Source organism: Uranotaenia lowii, chromosome 2 (genome assembly GCF_029784155.1).
Source record: "Uranotaenia lowii strain MFRU-FL chromosome 2, ASM2978415v1, whole genome shotgun sequence".
Classification (NCBI taxonomy): Eukaryota; Metazoa; Arthropoda; class Insecta; order Diptera; family Culicidae; genus Uranotaenia; species Uranotaenia lowii.
Genome location: NC_073692.1, coordinates 104823032 through 104840915, shown reverse-complemented (window position 1 = coordinate 104840915; position 17884 = coordinate 104823032). Strand labels below are relative to the sequence as shown.

Genomic DNA, 17884 nt, shown 5'->3' with positions numbered 1-17884 from the left:
TTAAAAACGTTGAAATTTTATCTGAAAGACTTTTTATGGAAAAAAAACGGTATGGTAGGATTCAGGAAGCATAAGCAGGTGTTCATTCAGGAAGAATAAGAGTTCATTGTATGCATAGAAATTTCATTATCATATGATAGGAAAATTAATTATTTACGATTTTCGGCATTTTAGCACTAAATTAGGGTCTAGGTCCAAAGAAAAAGCACTCACCCTATCTTGAAAGTAAAATTTAGCTTGATTTTGTCCGAATAAAGGCGGATCAATGCCAAAATTTGGGTCTCACTTTTTACATACTAACTTTTCTGATCTATAAAAATAATTCAAACCTAAATGATGCCTTATTCTTCTATCATAGTAAAATCATTTACTTATGGGTTTTTTGTGGACACATTTCTCGTAGATTACTTGTAGATATGGTGTCCACCCCATATTTACAAATGAGTTGCGAAAAATATGTCCACATAAAATCCAACAGTTTTTATTCAATTACGACCTCTACGATTAAGAAAATTTATTAAAAAAGGTTAAAATACAACAGGAACTCTCTTCACACAGTATACACTCAGGAACATATACAGAATAATGCAAATTATCCCTTGAAGAAGGCCAAGATCAAAGGCAGAAACGTCTGACAAATTGTAAAACTCTGTCATTTGCTTCCTAAAGACTGAAATGTCAATTAAATAAAAAACCAAACAATATCTGTGGTTAAAAATTACCAAAAAAAAAAAGAAGAAACCAGAATCAAAATTATTAAACTGCGATCGTCTGTTATTCGAATCCTTAATAAAATCCTCACATTGATATTTTAATCTTGATTATATTACTTAACTTCGAGCTGATTCTCAGTTTTTAATTTTGATTCCGAATCTGAATACTACCTTTGAACCTGAGTCTGAAATCTGAATTCCGAATTTGCAAACGGTTTTTGAATTCTCGGAAAGAATTCTCTTATTTTTAATGTGAATTCTTTCTTCATTTTTTTAGTCGAAACTCAACTTGTGAATCGTGAGAAAAATTGGGAAAGATGAAATTTAAAATCTAAGAAATGGTATGTAATTTCAATATTTTTATGCTTCGATAGAAAGAGTTTCGAACATTAAAGTATGAAATGCAAAACCGAGATTCGAATTAGTATTCTCCCCATGATGATCCAAACTGAAGTCCAGTAACAAAAACCTGGATGCAGAATCCAAATTCTAATCAACAGATATCAAGTTTATATATTTTTAAGCAAATTTCAAACCACACAATCCGGAATAATTCTAGCCAAAGCTTTCCAGATATTTTCCCTAAGAATCTGGGCCATGCAAATCCGCGATATTTTCTACAATATCCTTATCATATTTGAGGCTGTGATAAAACCGTCCACATTAATATTGATAAAATTTACTCAAAAAATTTAGACGAATCATACTTAGTTCTAATAACTCAATTTAAATTTTTGTTTGATTTTGCAAAAAAAGTGTAAAAATTTGCTTAGAAAATTGGGCTATTTTGCAAGCTTTGCTTATTTTTTTGTACAAGTTAGAAATTTTTTCTAGACTCTGTATCGAGATTGTTACTCTTGAATCATTTTAGTCGTTCCTCAAAATTTGATTTGAAATTTGATTTTTTTTGTTTAGAGGAGAATATTATGCTTAACCAATTTTGAACCCTTCGGAGAGGGGGGGGGGAGGGGGTAGGGTGTTTTTTCTTCCCCCAAGACTCGTGTATTATGTTGAAAAATTCTCAAAAAAAAAGTTCTTGACTTCCCAATCGAATTGTTCGTGAATATTTCGCTGGAAAGAGAAGAAAGAGTCTTTTCTATAATGAGGCAAATTTGAAGAGATGCGAATTTTAATTTTCTTGAAATCGTCATCAAAAGGACACCGTGAATACCTCAATAAGTCAACAAAAGCTTATGCCTGACTTCAGGAAGAGACGTTATGCAAATAATACAAAATCATTTATCAACATATGTTTTCATTTTTAAGTGTACATTCAAACGTTTGATGAATGAAGAAACTGACATTCAAGAGTTACTTTTTTTGGCAAATAATTATTCTAGGATTCCCCTAGGATTTATTCCCTGATCGTTTTTTTTTTCTGAAAATACCGAAATCTTTTTCAGGACTCATGTTTGAGATTAAGAAAGATAAATTTCGCTGAATACAATTTTGAGATTTTTTAGAAACCTATCTTCATCCAAGCAAATTAAACTAAAATTTAACATCCCTTCTCTCCATTCGATTACATAACATAGAAAAACGATGCCATGAATGGGCTCCGTACCTATACAAACACTCACATGACCGGGGTATACTATTAACTTCCCTCTTTCCTATCTGACATTTTGATTCATGTTTAGCAAACACTGAAAGTCCTTTTTTGCGACGTTCTTTTTTTCATCGTTTTTTCTACAGGATGGCTTGGAGCGGCAAGTTGGGCGATGTCCCTGCTAGCGGCCACAATTGTTGTTGCTCTTTGCCGAAGAAAGTCCACTCGACTTACAGCGGTCCTCGGAGGATTGGTCCTGGCGCTCGGGATCCTGTTTACCTCTTTTGCCACCCAACTGCACCAGGTGGCGTTCAGCTACGGTAAGTTTTTGATACAAGGGGTTTTGAAGTGGGTTAGTTTTTCCATTCAAGCTCTTAAAAAGATATAATCTATGAAAAGAAATCCAGTTAGGACCTCACTTAACAGATTACCTCATACATTTAGCAGTACATCCATAGTATCACCGAAGATTTTTTTTTGGAAAACTAGCATCAATTTAAAAAAAATTAACAGTAATTTCAAAAGCACCAGAAAATTCAAATCGCTCAAAGTACCAGCACGTTTCGCACTGTTCAAGATTTTTTTTTTGCCTCTTGAAATTTACGTAACTAAAGACGACAACCCAAGAAAAAGAAAAGAAAATTTAACATCGTTACCATTTTTATGAATATTTATGCCTTACTAATCACAAAAGCGGCCATAAGGCTTCCATCATCATCGCAAAGCATCCAGAGCACTAGAGAAAGGTACTTAGAAACCACCAAAGGAGAAGCAAAAATTCTCACGCAATTTCACCAGCACCACCAGGTTTCACTAGATGTTCAGGTTCTTTTTTGTAACACAATTTTTTTTTTGCTTTGCATAATGTTTTCCGCCACAACAGGATGGTATCATTTTTTTGTGTATCACCTTAACGGCTGAATGAATGAAAAGTGGAAGGGACACCGGAAGGCGAAAAAAAACTTTTATTGTAATAATTTCGTCATTTCCTGTCTTTTATCAGAACGTTGCACACACAAATGTCGATCGCTAACCACAACATGATACCACAAAATTTCACGCTGATGGCAGAGCATCCTCCCGCAGCCGGTAGAAGAGAAAGGCAAAAACGAAATTTTCAAAAACTCCAAAGAAAATTGAATCACCGGGGTACCTCTTTGGGAAAATTCGAGAGGGAAAAATTACAGCATGGCACATTTTTCTGCTCCTCTCTAATGGCTCAAGAGTGAAATTGTTTTTAACTTTTTGAATTGAGTAGTGGTTGATTTCGTACACGAAACTGCCTAATTTAATTACTATCGTCATCATTCTTTCACTTAGCCAGCTCTTCGTGCCATTAAAATATTTTAAGCTCTAAATGGCATTTGAATATGATTCCATCGGCATCTAGCGTTGAAAAGTTTAACCAGGTTGAATCTTACAAAGGTCATTGGCGTGAGTTTGAAACTGTAGGATTTCAATCAAATAAATTTTTTTAAATAATCACAAAAAATGCTATTTGGAAACGTTTTACAACTCCATGTTCATCGGAGGTTATTTGATGCCCTATTTGAAACTTTAATACTGAGTGATGCAATTAACATGCCACAAAAAGGCTATTTGACGAACATTTTGTAACCTTTGTTAGTCGAAATTCAGACTGCAGAGGCACGCGTTTATGAAGATATAGGATTTTTGGTTGCTTGGGAAATCAATAAAAATCACTTGAAATCTTTATTGAAGGGGTGTTGAACGAAAAAGATCATTGATTAGATTACGAAAATCTTTTTTCGGCGCTATTTTGAATTCTCATTATATTATTTTACTTTTTTTATAAAGGGTTAGTTTTTTATAAAGGTTTAGTTGGACTTTGGACCCTTTAAACGGTGGTTTTTAAATTATCATGTTTTACTCATAAATGGACAGGAGGTTTTATATCTTTCAGGAAATTTATTTATAGTTCTTGATCTTATCTGCAAGTTTCAATAAAAAATTCCTACATAGTTTTCCACGTTATTGAAAGATTTGCAGGGATATGGATGATCAAAATTAGCATTTTTGAACCTACTGTTTCTATTTTGGTACCGAATTTTGATACCTTTCATTGGACCTAAAACTAATATTCCTATTAAAAAAAAAGATTTTTCGAAAATATATGTATATTAGAGTGCCCCAAATGACCCGACATTTGAAAAAGTTATGAGCTGCAGGCTTAAATTGATCTTAGGCCTAGTACAAGGTCTCATGGCAAATTTGGGCCAGATTGGATCACGGGAAGGGTTCGCTCAACGAGCCTAAAGTTTGTATGGGATTTTGGGACATTTTGTTCGGGAGGAACACGAAAACCCAGTTTTTTATGAATGACTTTGATCCCCTTCGGCCGATTTCTTTTGAAAACGGTTTTTCTCAAAGCCTCAACTATGACACATATTTCATCCCAAGACTGCATTTCGATTCAAGTTAAGATACAAAAGTTATTGAGCTTCAAAAAAATAGAAATCTTTTTCAAGGGTGATATTCATCACTATTAATGAGAGAAACTGCTTCGAACATTTTGACGCAGCATTAACAGTGGTGAATATCACCCTGAAAAAAGCTACCCTATTTTTGAAGTTCAATAACTGTTTTATCAAAAGTCGAATCGGAATGCAGTCTTCGGATGAAATATTTGTCATAGTTTAGGCTTTGAGAAAAACCATTATCAAAAAAAATCGGTCGAAGGGGACCAAAGTTATTCATGAAAAACTGGGTTTTCGTGTTCCTCTCAAACAAAATGTCCCAAAATCCCATACAAACTTTAGACTCGTTGAGCGACCCCTTCCCGTGATCCGATCTGGCCCAAATTTGGCATGAGACCTTGTACTAGGCCTAGGACCAATTGAAGCCTGCAGCGCATATTATTTTACAAGCTTGAAATTTCTCATACAAATTTGGGGCAGTCTAATGTATGTTATATCCTAATTCATCAAAAATGTTATCTTCAATCAAATATCGTCATAAAAAAGTATTACAGCTTTCAACGACTATAAACTCTTAAATTTGTGTTATGAATATCTCAAACAATTTCACTGCCCTAGCTCTAACTGCAGAACAATCGCTTTTTTTGTTTACTTTCTCGTAGTTTATTTGCGTAAAGCTGACAAAAATGTTGGAAATGATCAATATTGGATCTGTGTTATGCCCCATTTAAAAATTCGCATTTTCGTTGATTTGTTGATATTGAATAAATTTTTTGGTGATGTCAGATCTAAAAATGAAACATCAAAGTCGAATTTCTCATATTTTTGGACCCTTAACAAATTTTCCGAGTTATCCATTGATTTTCATTTTTTTTTAGTAAAAATAAGTAGTATGGTTCATAATTTTCAAAGTTAAAGTAATTTCCCTTATATTTTTGGTTTGGACAGTAAAAATACGTGATTTTTACTAATGTACTATTATTTCTCAAAACACGCCCCCAGTATTTTTTTAATACTGGTGAAGAGGCATATTTTAAAAAACGTTGAAAATTTTATCAGAAAGACTTTTTATGGCAAAAAGCGGTATGTTTGAATTCAGGAAGGATCGGAGTTCATTGTGTGCATAGGAGTATCTTTATCCTATGCTAGAAATATGAATTATTACACTTTTCGAAATTTTAGGACTAAAGTAGGCTCCAGGTCCAAAGTAGAAGAATTCATCCTAATTAACAATTTTTTGAATAATTCCATTCCTTACTTCTCAATTCTCACTTTTAATTTCTCATTTTTAATTTCTCATTTCTTATTTTTCGATTCTCACTTCTAACTTCTCACTACGAACTTCTCACTTCGAATTTCTCACTTCTTACAATTCACTTCACACTTTTCACATCTAACTTCACACTTCTCATTTCTCACTGCTTACTTTTTAATTCTCACTTCTTAGTTCTCAATTCTCACTGTTCACTTCTCACTGCTCACTTATCACTTCTCGTTGCTCACTTCTCTCTTCTCACGTATGACTTCTCACTTTTCATTTTTCATTTATAACTTTTCATTTTCCATTTATCACTTCTCATTTTTCACGACTTGTGTCTCATGGTTATTATCACGTCTTGTGGCTCATGTAGGGCCGTAGGAAGAATCGTATCATGGGGGGGGGGGGGGGGCGGGGGGTTGGTGGGTTTTTGACTAACGACACACGAATAAAAAAAATTAAAACCAATTATGTTTGTAACTGTATTATTATTCATTATTGAGTACTCATTAATAGTTTTCGTATGAAATTGTAACTTAAGAGAAGACACGAATGCCACAAGGATGGTGAAGTGTCATTAATAAAACCTTAAAAAATTAACTTAAAAAAAGTGGTCTTTAGCCTAAAGGGTTAGCTAAATATTTTTAATGAAATCTCTAGAGACAAAACAAGAAATTTGCTTTCGTCGATGGTTAAAATGATTCGAATTGGTTTAAAAGTCTGGTAGACCAAAGTTATTGGATTTGAGCATAAAATAAGTTTTGTTTCGGGTAGTCTTCAATTTCATAAAAAAAAACTTATTCTATGCTCAAATCAAACAAGCCCAATCTTCTAAATTCTGATCTCTTTTCAATTGTCGAATAAACCTTTTTTTCCAATCTTCTAAACTCTTTTGAAAATTCCAAGATTCTAACCTTTGATGAAAATAAATAAAATTTAACAAAAAAAAAAACAGCAAGAGATAAAACAAATTTGAAGCAAATTTGCTGGATGCAAATTTGAACTAAATGTATGATTTTAGTTTGAAATTTGGCCTTAAAAAAATTGCAATATTAACAGTGTTAAGCAACACACCGAAAAAAAAATGTGCAGGTTTCTTAGGTGTAGATCAGGTATATGTTTCTTAAACAGGAAATATATTTCATAAAGAATCAATTCCATACTGAAAATCCTGTGGATGATTTTTTTGAATATAATTTGGGATATTTTGCATGAATCAAAACTCAGAAAATTTACTCAAATTTTACCTCATATTTGTGATTTTCAGCTAAATTGTGTGTACGAACTTATTCTGACTAAAAACTTTGGAATCTGGATATTAAATTGACAAGCAATTTTTTAAGTTTATGTTCTCTTGAATTTCTCAGCAATTTTATGTTGATTGAATAACTCATTCATAAGCTAAATCTTTTTCTGAACTTTAAATCTGAATTCTAAACCTGAATTCAAAAATTGAACTTTGAATCTGTTTCCGAATTTCAATAAGATTTCCGAAATGTTAAAAAAATACGATTTCCGAATCCTAATTCCAGATCAGAATTTCATGAGCCAAGTCTTAGAGCCCTCATTCTGAATCTATTATTTAAATTCTGTAGTGCTGATTTAATCTTAATTCATTATTTTAATTATTTATATTTAATCTGTTTTGTGAATCTGATTTAAAATGTGAATTTGAATGATGAATCAGAACCTGGTTTTCAATTTTGGATCGCCACTTCGAAGCTTTAAATGTTTAAATTTTGTGTTAGAATTAAGCTTAAGAACTTTTAATTTGAATATAAAACAAATTTCTACTTTTTTCCATATTCGGAAAACTATTATCAAAATATTGAAAGAGCATTTGATTATCGAAAAACCTGTTTCAAATTTGATATGAAATGCAAAACCGAATTTGAACATGGATTTCAAAGCAGTTTTTCATTTCTTATTTTTATAAATATTCGAACCGAAAAAAAAGAATCCTGAAGAAACTTGATACAAAATCAGAAAAACGAAAACTTTGCGCACTATTATCATAATTTGATTATGAATTTAAAATTTTGAGTGTAGAGTATAATACCTCGCTTGCTTTTTGGTTTAACCCCCAAACCCCCCCCCCGTTCCTATGGCCATGGTCTCATGTCTCAATAGACTGAGTCGATTTGGGGTGATTTTCGGATTTCGAACCTTCATCCGTCCCTGAAATTTTTAACCGTTACAGTCCCTGAAGTGTCAATTTGACACTCCTGAATGAAACCAATTCATCTCCCTTGTTTCCCAACCGATTTCTACAAAATTTATAATTTTGTAAACCTCGCTTTGTAACTCAAACATGCTTCTCAGTCAATGTTCACCTACAACACTTCAGCTTTTCGGCATTCAAAGTCTAAGAAAAAAAAATCCGAAAAACATGCTTCGAAAGAAAAACTGTAGATCAGCTACGGAATGCTCATAATAATTTCACTCAGCCTCCAAGAAAGCTGAAGTTAGAAGATAAAAGTTGCACGTAATGACATAAGGACATATTTTGAGATTTTTTTTAATTTTTATTTTGGTATGAAATTTTATTTCTGATGAATGGAAAAAATCAGCAAAAATCTTGAATATACACTCTAAATCCAGTGCAAAGTTGAGTTTTTTTGCAAGAAAATCAGAGAAATTACAAATAGACAAAAAGTTCTAAAAATAGCTAACTTTGAAAATTTGTCAAAAAATCTTTGTTTCATATTTCGAAAACCCAAAGATGCGAAATTATGCCAAATAACGTCAACTTTCTAAAAAAAAATTTAAATTTGTTTGATGTGCTTCGAAAAAAATTGACGGTTCATTGATTAAAAGTACGGTTCACTATTTCACTTTTTTTGTGGTCATGATTTTGAAAAATTTCAAAAAATATATCCTTGTGTGCAACGAAAAGCTTCTAACTTCAGCTTTCTTGGACACGAAGTGAATATTTTGAGCGTTCCGCAGCTGACCTACAGTCTTTTTACAGAAGCATGTTTTTCGGATTTTTTTCCTAGACTTTGAATAACGAAAAACTGAAGTATTGTAGGTGAATACTTTCTAAAAAACGTGGATGCGACCATGAGGAAAGTAATAATACAATACAATAGATTTCAAAAATTCTGAGGGTCGTGGAAAAAAACTCTTTATTTGGATGCACCTGAATAAAATTACGTGATAAAACATGCCCGGAAAAAGCATATTTTTTCGTGTTTAGTACGATTTTTCAGCGTAAAATTTAAAAGTTTTTCGTCTAGCAATGTATTCCGGTATTTGATGACACCTTGCAGAAAGTACTTTAAAACTTAAATAGAAATGAGGAGAAGTTTTAATTGTTAAATTTTCCCAACGCAGATGTATTTAAAAAAAAGTTCATACTCGCCATGGTAGATAAATGCATTTAAAACAAACTGATAGTATTTTGCGAACTGTTATAGTTTCTTGAAAACACGAGTGGCGTGTATTAGCCACATAAGGCGTTATATCTCGCGTGAGCTTTCATTACGTCGTATGAAACATTTGAGAATTAACAGAAAACTGTTGCAAAAGCTATCAAAACAACTTAAAAATTTGTATTTCACATACAGAATATATTGTCCAGGCTACAAATATTCTAAATGTAAAAAAGTTGCGACTAGTTTATGTCAGAATTTTTTTTGCAATAAAACTGTTTGTTTATATTTCGTATCATACGACGTAATGAAAGCTCACGCGAGATATAACGCCTTATGTGGCATGTACACGCCACTCGTGTTTTTTCAAGAAACTGTAACATTTTAAGTCCGCAAAATACTATCAGTTTATTTTAAATGTTCTTATCTACCATGGCAAGCATGAACTTTTCTTTTTATATACATCTGCGTTGTGAAAATTTAACAATTAAAACTTTTCCTCATTTCTATGTAAGTTTTTAAGCACTTTCTGCAAGGTGTCACCAAACAGCGAAATACATCGCTAGACGAAAAACTTTTAAATTTTACGCTGAAAAATCTTACTAAACACGAAAAAATATGCTTTTTTCCGGGCATGATTTATCACGGCCCTTGTGTTTGGTGGGGGAGAAAGTTCATATTACCCCCCATGTGACTAATACGCACCACTCGTGTTTTGAAGAATCTGTAACATTTTAGGCCTGTAAAATATTACCATTTTTTTCAGATGCTGTGATTGGTTACGACAAGTATGATTTTTTCCTTTAATTACCCCTGTGTATAAATTTCTCAATTTTCACATTTTGCGACCGTAACAACTTTCTCTGTTTATGAAGTCGGAATTGGAGGATCCTAGTACGCGAAGAAAAAAGAACCAAACAGAAAACTTTTTTTTTTCGTCATCCTCGGTGAAGTAATTTCAGTTAAACGATGTTAAAAATTAAGTATTTCAAGAACCCATTCTATGATAAAGTATTTTTGAAATAAGTAATTTATATACCCATCATGTGGAGAAGTGCTATCTCCAATTGATGATGAGATGAAAATGAATCAAAACCGGCGAGTTGAGAGGACCGCCTGATCATACTGACACGAATTTTAAGCGAGTGAGGACAGCTTGAAATCAAGAAGCGAGTTGAGAAGACAGCCCAAGCGTTTGGACTACAATTTCAATCGAGTTGAGAGAACAGCTTGAAATTAAAAGGCGAGTTGAGAGGACAGCCTAAGCGTTTGGATTACAATTTTCAAGCGACCACCTGAGTGAGGACAGCCTGAGCATTTTGATTACAATTTCCAGTCAGTTGAGAGGACAGTTTGAGACCGGAAGGCGAATTGGGAGAACCTCGACTTTCAAGCGAGTTGAGAAGAATGATTGGTGAGAGGAAAATATTCAAGCGAGTTGAGGGAGAGCTTGACATAAACTTGTACGTGTGTCGAAGACAGCTTGATGAGAGTGAAAAGCGAGTGTAGGGAAAAGCTTATCAAAAATTATTTCAAAACAACACTTTGAAGCGAGTTGAGATGGCAGATTGGAAACGGCAACCCAAGGCAGTTGAGAACATTTTGAAACACGATAAAAAAAATCTATTGATAAGAGAGGAGAACACAGTTTGGAATTTTAACTGAAGTGGACATCTTGCAATTGTGACGAAATAAAGCGAGTAAAAAAGTTTTAAAATAATGATACGAGCTGTAAATGAGATGCAAGAATACGCTGAGAGCATGTTGTGTTTCTTTTAAAACTGTTGATTGAAATTAAGAAAGCACCCTGAACGTGTTGAAATGACAATTTGGGATAAGAAAAACTCATGCAGTGTGTCAAGAGAACAGTTTAAATAGATTGTTTTATATTCTTCGCAAATTGAGAGAACAACTTGAAATCTGAAAGCGAATTTAAAGGATAGTTTCGGTATCTCAACAAATTTATAATGAAACAGATTGAAAAGTGTTGTGTTGTTGAAAAAAATGTGTTGTAAAATGTTTTTAATTAGCCACCAAAATATAAATTTTTTAGCAAATTTTGCAAAAATAATCATAAAAGGATTTTTCGAAGCCTTAAATACGATTGAGAATCTGTTTATGAATTTTGATGAAAAAATTTTTTTTTCAGCACTGTTTCTATTTCAGCCGTAGATATGTGATAAAAATATTGCTATTTTTGCATCACAGCACCCGAAAATACAAAACGTGTTGTAAAAAAAAACTTGAAGGCCACAGATCTTGAAAATTTTTTTGAATGGGAAAATTTAAAAAAATATGCTAAAAGTGTCAAAATATTTACCACTTTTTCCCAACACCAGTGAACATGCTACATATTACAATCGATTAGCGAAATTAATCAGTTATCGTATCGTCAAGTCAATCAATTCACGTAATTTACATAAGGCATAGTTGCTTCATCAAGGAACATTTTTCATAGTATGCTTCCAACGATGCTGCCCATTTGAATCGTATAGTACTGTTCACGTCCGCATCGGCCCACATTTTTTCCTGTTTCTGTGTTCCAGATGTCTCTGCTTCGTGGTAGCCCCAACGAGATTATGGTTTTTGATCATTTTAATATATTTATGGAAAAATGAGTAGAAACATGTAAAAATGATTAGAGACAAGATGAAAAATAAAACTCTTCATTATTCTTTGAGATTCAGACATAAGTTCTTGCTATAGACAAAGAAGTACGATAAGTGAATAGCTTTTAAGAGATAAAACAGAAAATATTTCTTTGTTATTTCTTCAGTCAAGTTGTATGTGTCAAGTTGAACATTTGTGATGGTTGAATAATTTAGTTTCGATTAAACCATAAAAATCTATTTTAATAGTTGTTACAAGATTCAGCCAACTTTCGCTAAATATAACGTTTAATTTTTTGATTAAAGGATAAAACCTTTTAAGTTCCCACCTGGTACAGTATGTATAAAACTAAAATAAAAATGGTAAGAGATTTCTTTCTTCATGAAAAGATAATTCCGAAGGTAATCATGCCTAGTCGTTCGTTTCAACTGGATTCGACCCTATCAAATCCCTCCTAGGGTAGGTAGTAAAATTCTAATCAAGCAATGAACTGTTTTATTGCTTTTGCGATAAGCTCAATGTCACTAGTGCTGCTGGACGCATTGGATCAGAAGTCGGACCTATTGGATCATCAACATTCGTACTTTGGACTGAACGCATCACAGAATCGAAATGGAAAAGCCTATAAATCTCATCCTTCTGGATCCCATCTTCAGCCATTTCCTGCGCGCAGTGATAGATCCGCAAAAACCGTCAGAAGTAATCTACTTTGCAGGGTGTCCTAGCTCGGAAATCCCGTATCTCCAGGGATCTCGGATTTGTACGAGCACGTAGCCATAAAAAAAAACGGTTCCCCCATTTGGAAGCGTCCATCCGTAAACTGACGTCGACGTTCACCTGCAGGAGCATCCCGGAGGACAATCGTTTTCTATTTTGTTTTATGATTTTGCCTCTTCGGGAAGGGAAAACCAAACAATCTCATCTCCATCACGCGGGGAATCGAGAAAGTCTGGTGGAGAGTGCAGCGAGCAGATATTTTTCCAATTCGAAGTCAGTTAGCTGGTCCGTTTTTTCCATTGCACACTAAAAGATGCCGGGAAAACTTGAGCTATCATAAAAACTCGCTTAACCCAGATCCTTCCGAGGATGTGACGCCATTTCTTGCCTCACTTCCGGAGCATGTTTTATGACATTTTCTCTCCGCTTTTTCTCCACATTGTTTTATACTACGGTCAGAAGCTCTGAGTGGGCCAAGGTAAAACATATTTCATTTTTCTTTCCCTTGTTTCAGATAATGCACCTGTTTTTGTATAAAATTTTACGACAACCGCCCCGGTTCAATGATTTCAGTCACGTAGCGTAGACAATCTTGGGACATTCACAGCAGGGCGCCTTCGGTAAACGATTAGTTCGAGGAAATTGAGAATGGAAATGTGCCAAAAACTGGTGTGCCAGTGTGATGCGTTCAACAGGGAAGAATTATCGATAAACTTTGAGAAGTTCAAAGATAAAAATTTGTGGAACATTTGCAGGAAACTGAGGCAGGATGCATTCTGCAATCGATAATAAGCACTGAGGAAGCTGGCAAAAAGTTAATGGAATACTACCCCAACAGATAACGATATGAAAAGCATTCTATCTTGGTGTAACAGTAGGTGTAAGAAGATGCCTCTTAATAAACAGCATTAGCAAAATTGGTATTTTTTTAATTTTTTTTATCTAAGGTACACCGGGGTAAGTGGGGACGGTGGCTATTAAAACAATACTGTCAACTATTTTTTTCAACTTTTCATGCAGAATGTTAAAATGTCTTGTAATCTATCCAATAACTGTAAAAGAGATACGGTTCCGACAATAACGGATGTTTACGGTGACTTTTCGTTAATTTTCTATTTTTAACTACGATGTGAAGTTGATGTGCATCTTTTTCAATCGCAAATTTGTCGTAAACTAGTTAGCTCTTGACGAAAAACTCTACATTGAAACAATCCTTACATTAGAAACAGGAAGTTAGGAAAAGAAACGACGATTTAAAATTAAGAAAAAAGAGTTTATTTTCAAAAATCTAAAATGTTGTCTCCAAACCCTACCTGGGGTAAGTGGGGACGGCTTTATACATACTTGATGTTGAGATATTTTTTCAATTTTCTCTCCTTCATTCGATACATTTTAGCTTCATTCAGCATTCGGATCATAAAAAGTTGGGAAAAGTACTTGTGTTTTCTGGAATAAGCATATATTTTCGATAACATCGGATCTCGTGTGTTGCAACATAAATTACCCACAATTATCACTATCATGAACTTTTTTCATAATTTTGGAAGGTTCGAGCAATAAAGTAACGTATTCAACCAAGAAAGTAAGTGATGACACCAGCAGTCCATATCAATTCACGTGATAACTTTTTTCGCTTTTTGTCTATCAAGCTCATCTCTTCAGCATTTGAAACAACATGTTCTGCATCACATTGAATGCGATTTTATCAAAATTGATCCAATGCTGATTTTTTAATGATTTTTTAAAGTGGAACTATACGAAAAACCGTCCCCACTTACCCCGGTGTACCTTTTATATTTCAGTTATTTCAGCTATTAAGTTAACAATTTAATACATCGCGGGATCGAGAAAGTTTGTGCAGTAGGTAGTGCAAAGTCTGGTAAAACGGACGCCCTAAAGTAGAATCGCAATAAATAGATATAGGCGGACTAAATGTGCATTAGTAAGCTTCGTATGAAAATTTCAAATTTATAAATTTTTACACCTCCCATAACTTTTTTTGGTTGTTTCTATAGCAATAAAATTTTTGGAAGCGATTTATTCAGTGAATTAGCGTACGAATTTTAATTTTGTTTGGACATTTGTATGGGACAACCAAAATTTTCATTCAAAAATCGCCACAGATGTACTGAAAGTTTGAAAAAAAAAATCTTTAGATATGAAATATTCCTTGATTCTTACAGTACCTACATTTCATGAGAACAAACCTTTAACCTAACTTTTATCCTAGAAAGATTTTCGATGTTAAGCAAAAAAAACTAAAAATATATTTTATTTTAATTTTAAGGCTGTTTAACGGTAGGATGAAATATAAAAAATCATAAAAACCTGCTTTGCATAGCCAATTTTTTTTTTTACTTATTTAACCTTGACAAAAAATTAAGCCTTAGGGTTAAGTAAAAAATTAGATCTCTTCAAAGAAACATGAAGTTTCACTGAGATCCTATATGTGTGTGTTCGTTTTAAAAAAAAAAAAAAAAAAAAAATATATATTTCTTGAAATTTGTGAAAGCTCTTGTTAGCAAAACCTGCAATTTTTAAATAATTTTAATTTTTATCAGAGTTTTTGATTTAAAATGCTTATAACTTTTTTCAGCAAAGACTTAGCTTCATATCATGTAACCAAAAAATTAAGCTTAAGAATAGGCAATTTTCAAAGACAAACTTCCTTTAACGATTATTTGAACTTTCTGGATGATTTAAAACTCAAAAATTCCTTTTTCTATTCAAATTTCCATACAAAATTGAAACGCGTTGCGCTAAATAGGAATAATCAAAATCGTCCCAAATTTTACACTGATGCTTGATGATCCAAAAGACATCGAAAATACATATGGGAGCAAAACAAATTTTTTTTGCAGCGGTCTAATGCGCATACTAAGAAGAATGCTCATTTTCTCCCATATTCCAATAGGTAAGAGTCTGAAAACTATAAGCACATTTGTTTTATATACGTTAGAGAAATTTTTCTGCTAAAATTTCTTACAGTTTTTGAAAAAATGATTTTGTGATAGAGGTAGTCAAATTAGCCGAGTCGAGACCTGGCGGACTAAATACGCATATTTATGTTTTAGTTATATTTCAGATCCACTTGCAATATTTTCGTATTATTTATTGGAAAATGGTAGAAACTGATGTTAAGCATACGTCAAAGCAGAAATTTTGACGAAATTTTAAGTATCTCCAGTTTTTTTTATGCAGAAAACATAGTTAGGGATGTCATATGGCCTCCGTGAGTGGTTGTATCTTTTTCGAGAAATTCATGATATTCAGGGCTTATTTATGTTCTTCATTTTCATTGAGCCTCATGTTTTTCTAAAAAAATTTCATTACCTTTAAAATTTGTTAGTTTTCAGGAACAAAATGTACCGTAATCCGGAGTAAGATTGATCACTTTTTTCAATATTTTTTTGTTTTTTTTTTTTTTGTTAAGGGGAATGTGGCATGTTTCATATTTTTAAAACCAGTACTGGACTCCTATGAACTTAAAACATGGTTGCAGAAATTTATTAGACTTCTTTGATTTTGAATTAAAAATCGATTTTGGCTCTGTTTAGAATTTGATACTTTGGGGTAACATTGATCACTCTCTATTTTGAAGGTTTCACGAGTTGTTTTGATCATAAATGATTCAAAATACCTTCATAATATTTACAAATGTTTATTTATGAATTTCTAAGGCAGTTCGAAATTATTAGGATATTTTTAAAATAAAATAAACGCTTCCCAGATAACCAGAAATCGTAAAGTAGTGTTCATTGTAGATTGTATAAGCATCCAGTTTAAATTGGAATTGTATAAACATCATTTTGTAGCTAAACCGAGTTATATTTTATCGTTTATGTTTTGTATAGTTCATTATATACGATAATATTTCGTTAATCGTATAGAAAGATCAATAAAGTTGTTTTGAATCGCAGTAGAATTGTGTAAAGCTCAATATTTAATCCCACTGTACAATTAAGCAATCTTTCATGCTTGCGATGTATGATGACATATTATTTCCATGAAAGGTCGTACAGTAATTGTACAAACATGGTATAATGGAATTTTAACAATCAAATCAAATTGTTTACCAGTACAGTAAATAGCTAGCTAAGACCGCACAGCACTGAATACAATTATTGATTGTAATAGAATCGTCTATGAGATAGGTTAAAGTTGTATATCAAAAAACGACATCTATAAATAGATTTGGAGTCCAAAATGATGCAGTCAGTGGTATTTTATACGATCAACTGAATTTGAAACGGCACTCTCAACTGTACATGAACAAATTTGCTTGTTTTTATCAACATGAAATGGCGCCGAGGTAATATCGAAGGACAGGGATCGGTACGTTGTGAGTTCGAGACTGAGAGAAGGTATAGATGAAGTTGTATATGGTTCAATTTTTTGCAGTAAATATTAAATTCTATTGTATTTATGTTCACGGCGATTCATAGTAAAATCGTAATAAGGGAAAAATATAATTTCTTTGGGATACAGTAACAATAAATTGTACTAAATGGTGAAGAAAGTTGTACAAACCTCAGGCTACCTGCAAAAGGAAATTGTAATCAAATTGTAAGACAGGCAATAGAAAGTTGTAAGTAGATAATCCTAAGATTTTGTGCAAAGCAAAGTTGCTATCAAATTGTTGAAAACGCAATACAAAGTTATATATTTTCAAGGTGAGCAAAGTTTGGTCCGTATATTGCCTCCACTTTGGTACGTACAGGCTCATATAGATTATTCTATACAACTTTTCCAGATTGTACAAAAATGTGTATATCTAAGAAACAACTGAAATATACAGACCAAAATGTTCACTGGGTTAACATATATGTGGGTTTCAAGTCTTTGACTTTTTCTTTATTTCGGTGAAAAAATCTGTTTCTAACCAATACCAGTTCTCATACAAACCAATACCAATACTCATAGCAAATCAAAATATAATCGATTCATAAAAAATAAACTCAACAATTCATAGAGCTGAAAGCTTTTCGATAGGTTTCATAAATAAAAATCAACAACCGGTCTTTATTTAAATTCGAACTCAGTTCTTCGTCAACTTCTTCTCATTTGATCGGGTACGGTACCACCCAGCTGTTTCCGTTGGCCATTGGTTGGTTCCTGCTTAGTCGTCTTGAGGGTTTTGATAGCTCGACTCTTCCTCGGTGGATGTTCCAAGGCTTCCTGCTTGATTGTTTTAACTGAAATGTTTTCTTTCTCCTCGATTTCTT

At 33.0% G+C, this 17884-nt stretch overlaps 1 protein-coding gene across 1 annotated transcript in view; it reads left to right on the top strand.

Moving 5' to 3' along the window:
* Positions 1 to 17884, top strand: part of LOC129741743 (monocarboxylate transporter 7-like) — a 130054-nt gene that overhangs the window by 36269 nt on the left and 75901 nt on the right. The window contains exon 2 of the mRNA XM_055733522.1: positions 2409 to 2582. Within this exon, the coding sequence (XP_055589497.1) occupies positions 2409 to 2582 (174 nt within the window). The remainder of the gene's footprint in view (positions 1 to 2408; positions 2583 to 17884) is intronic.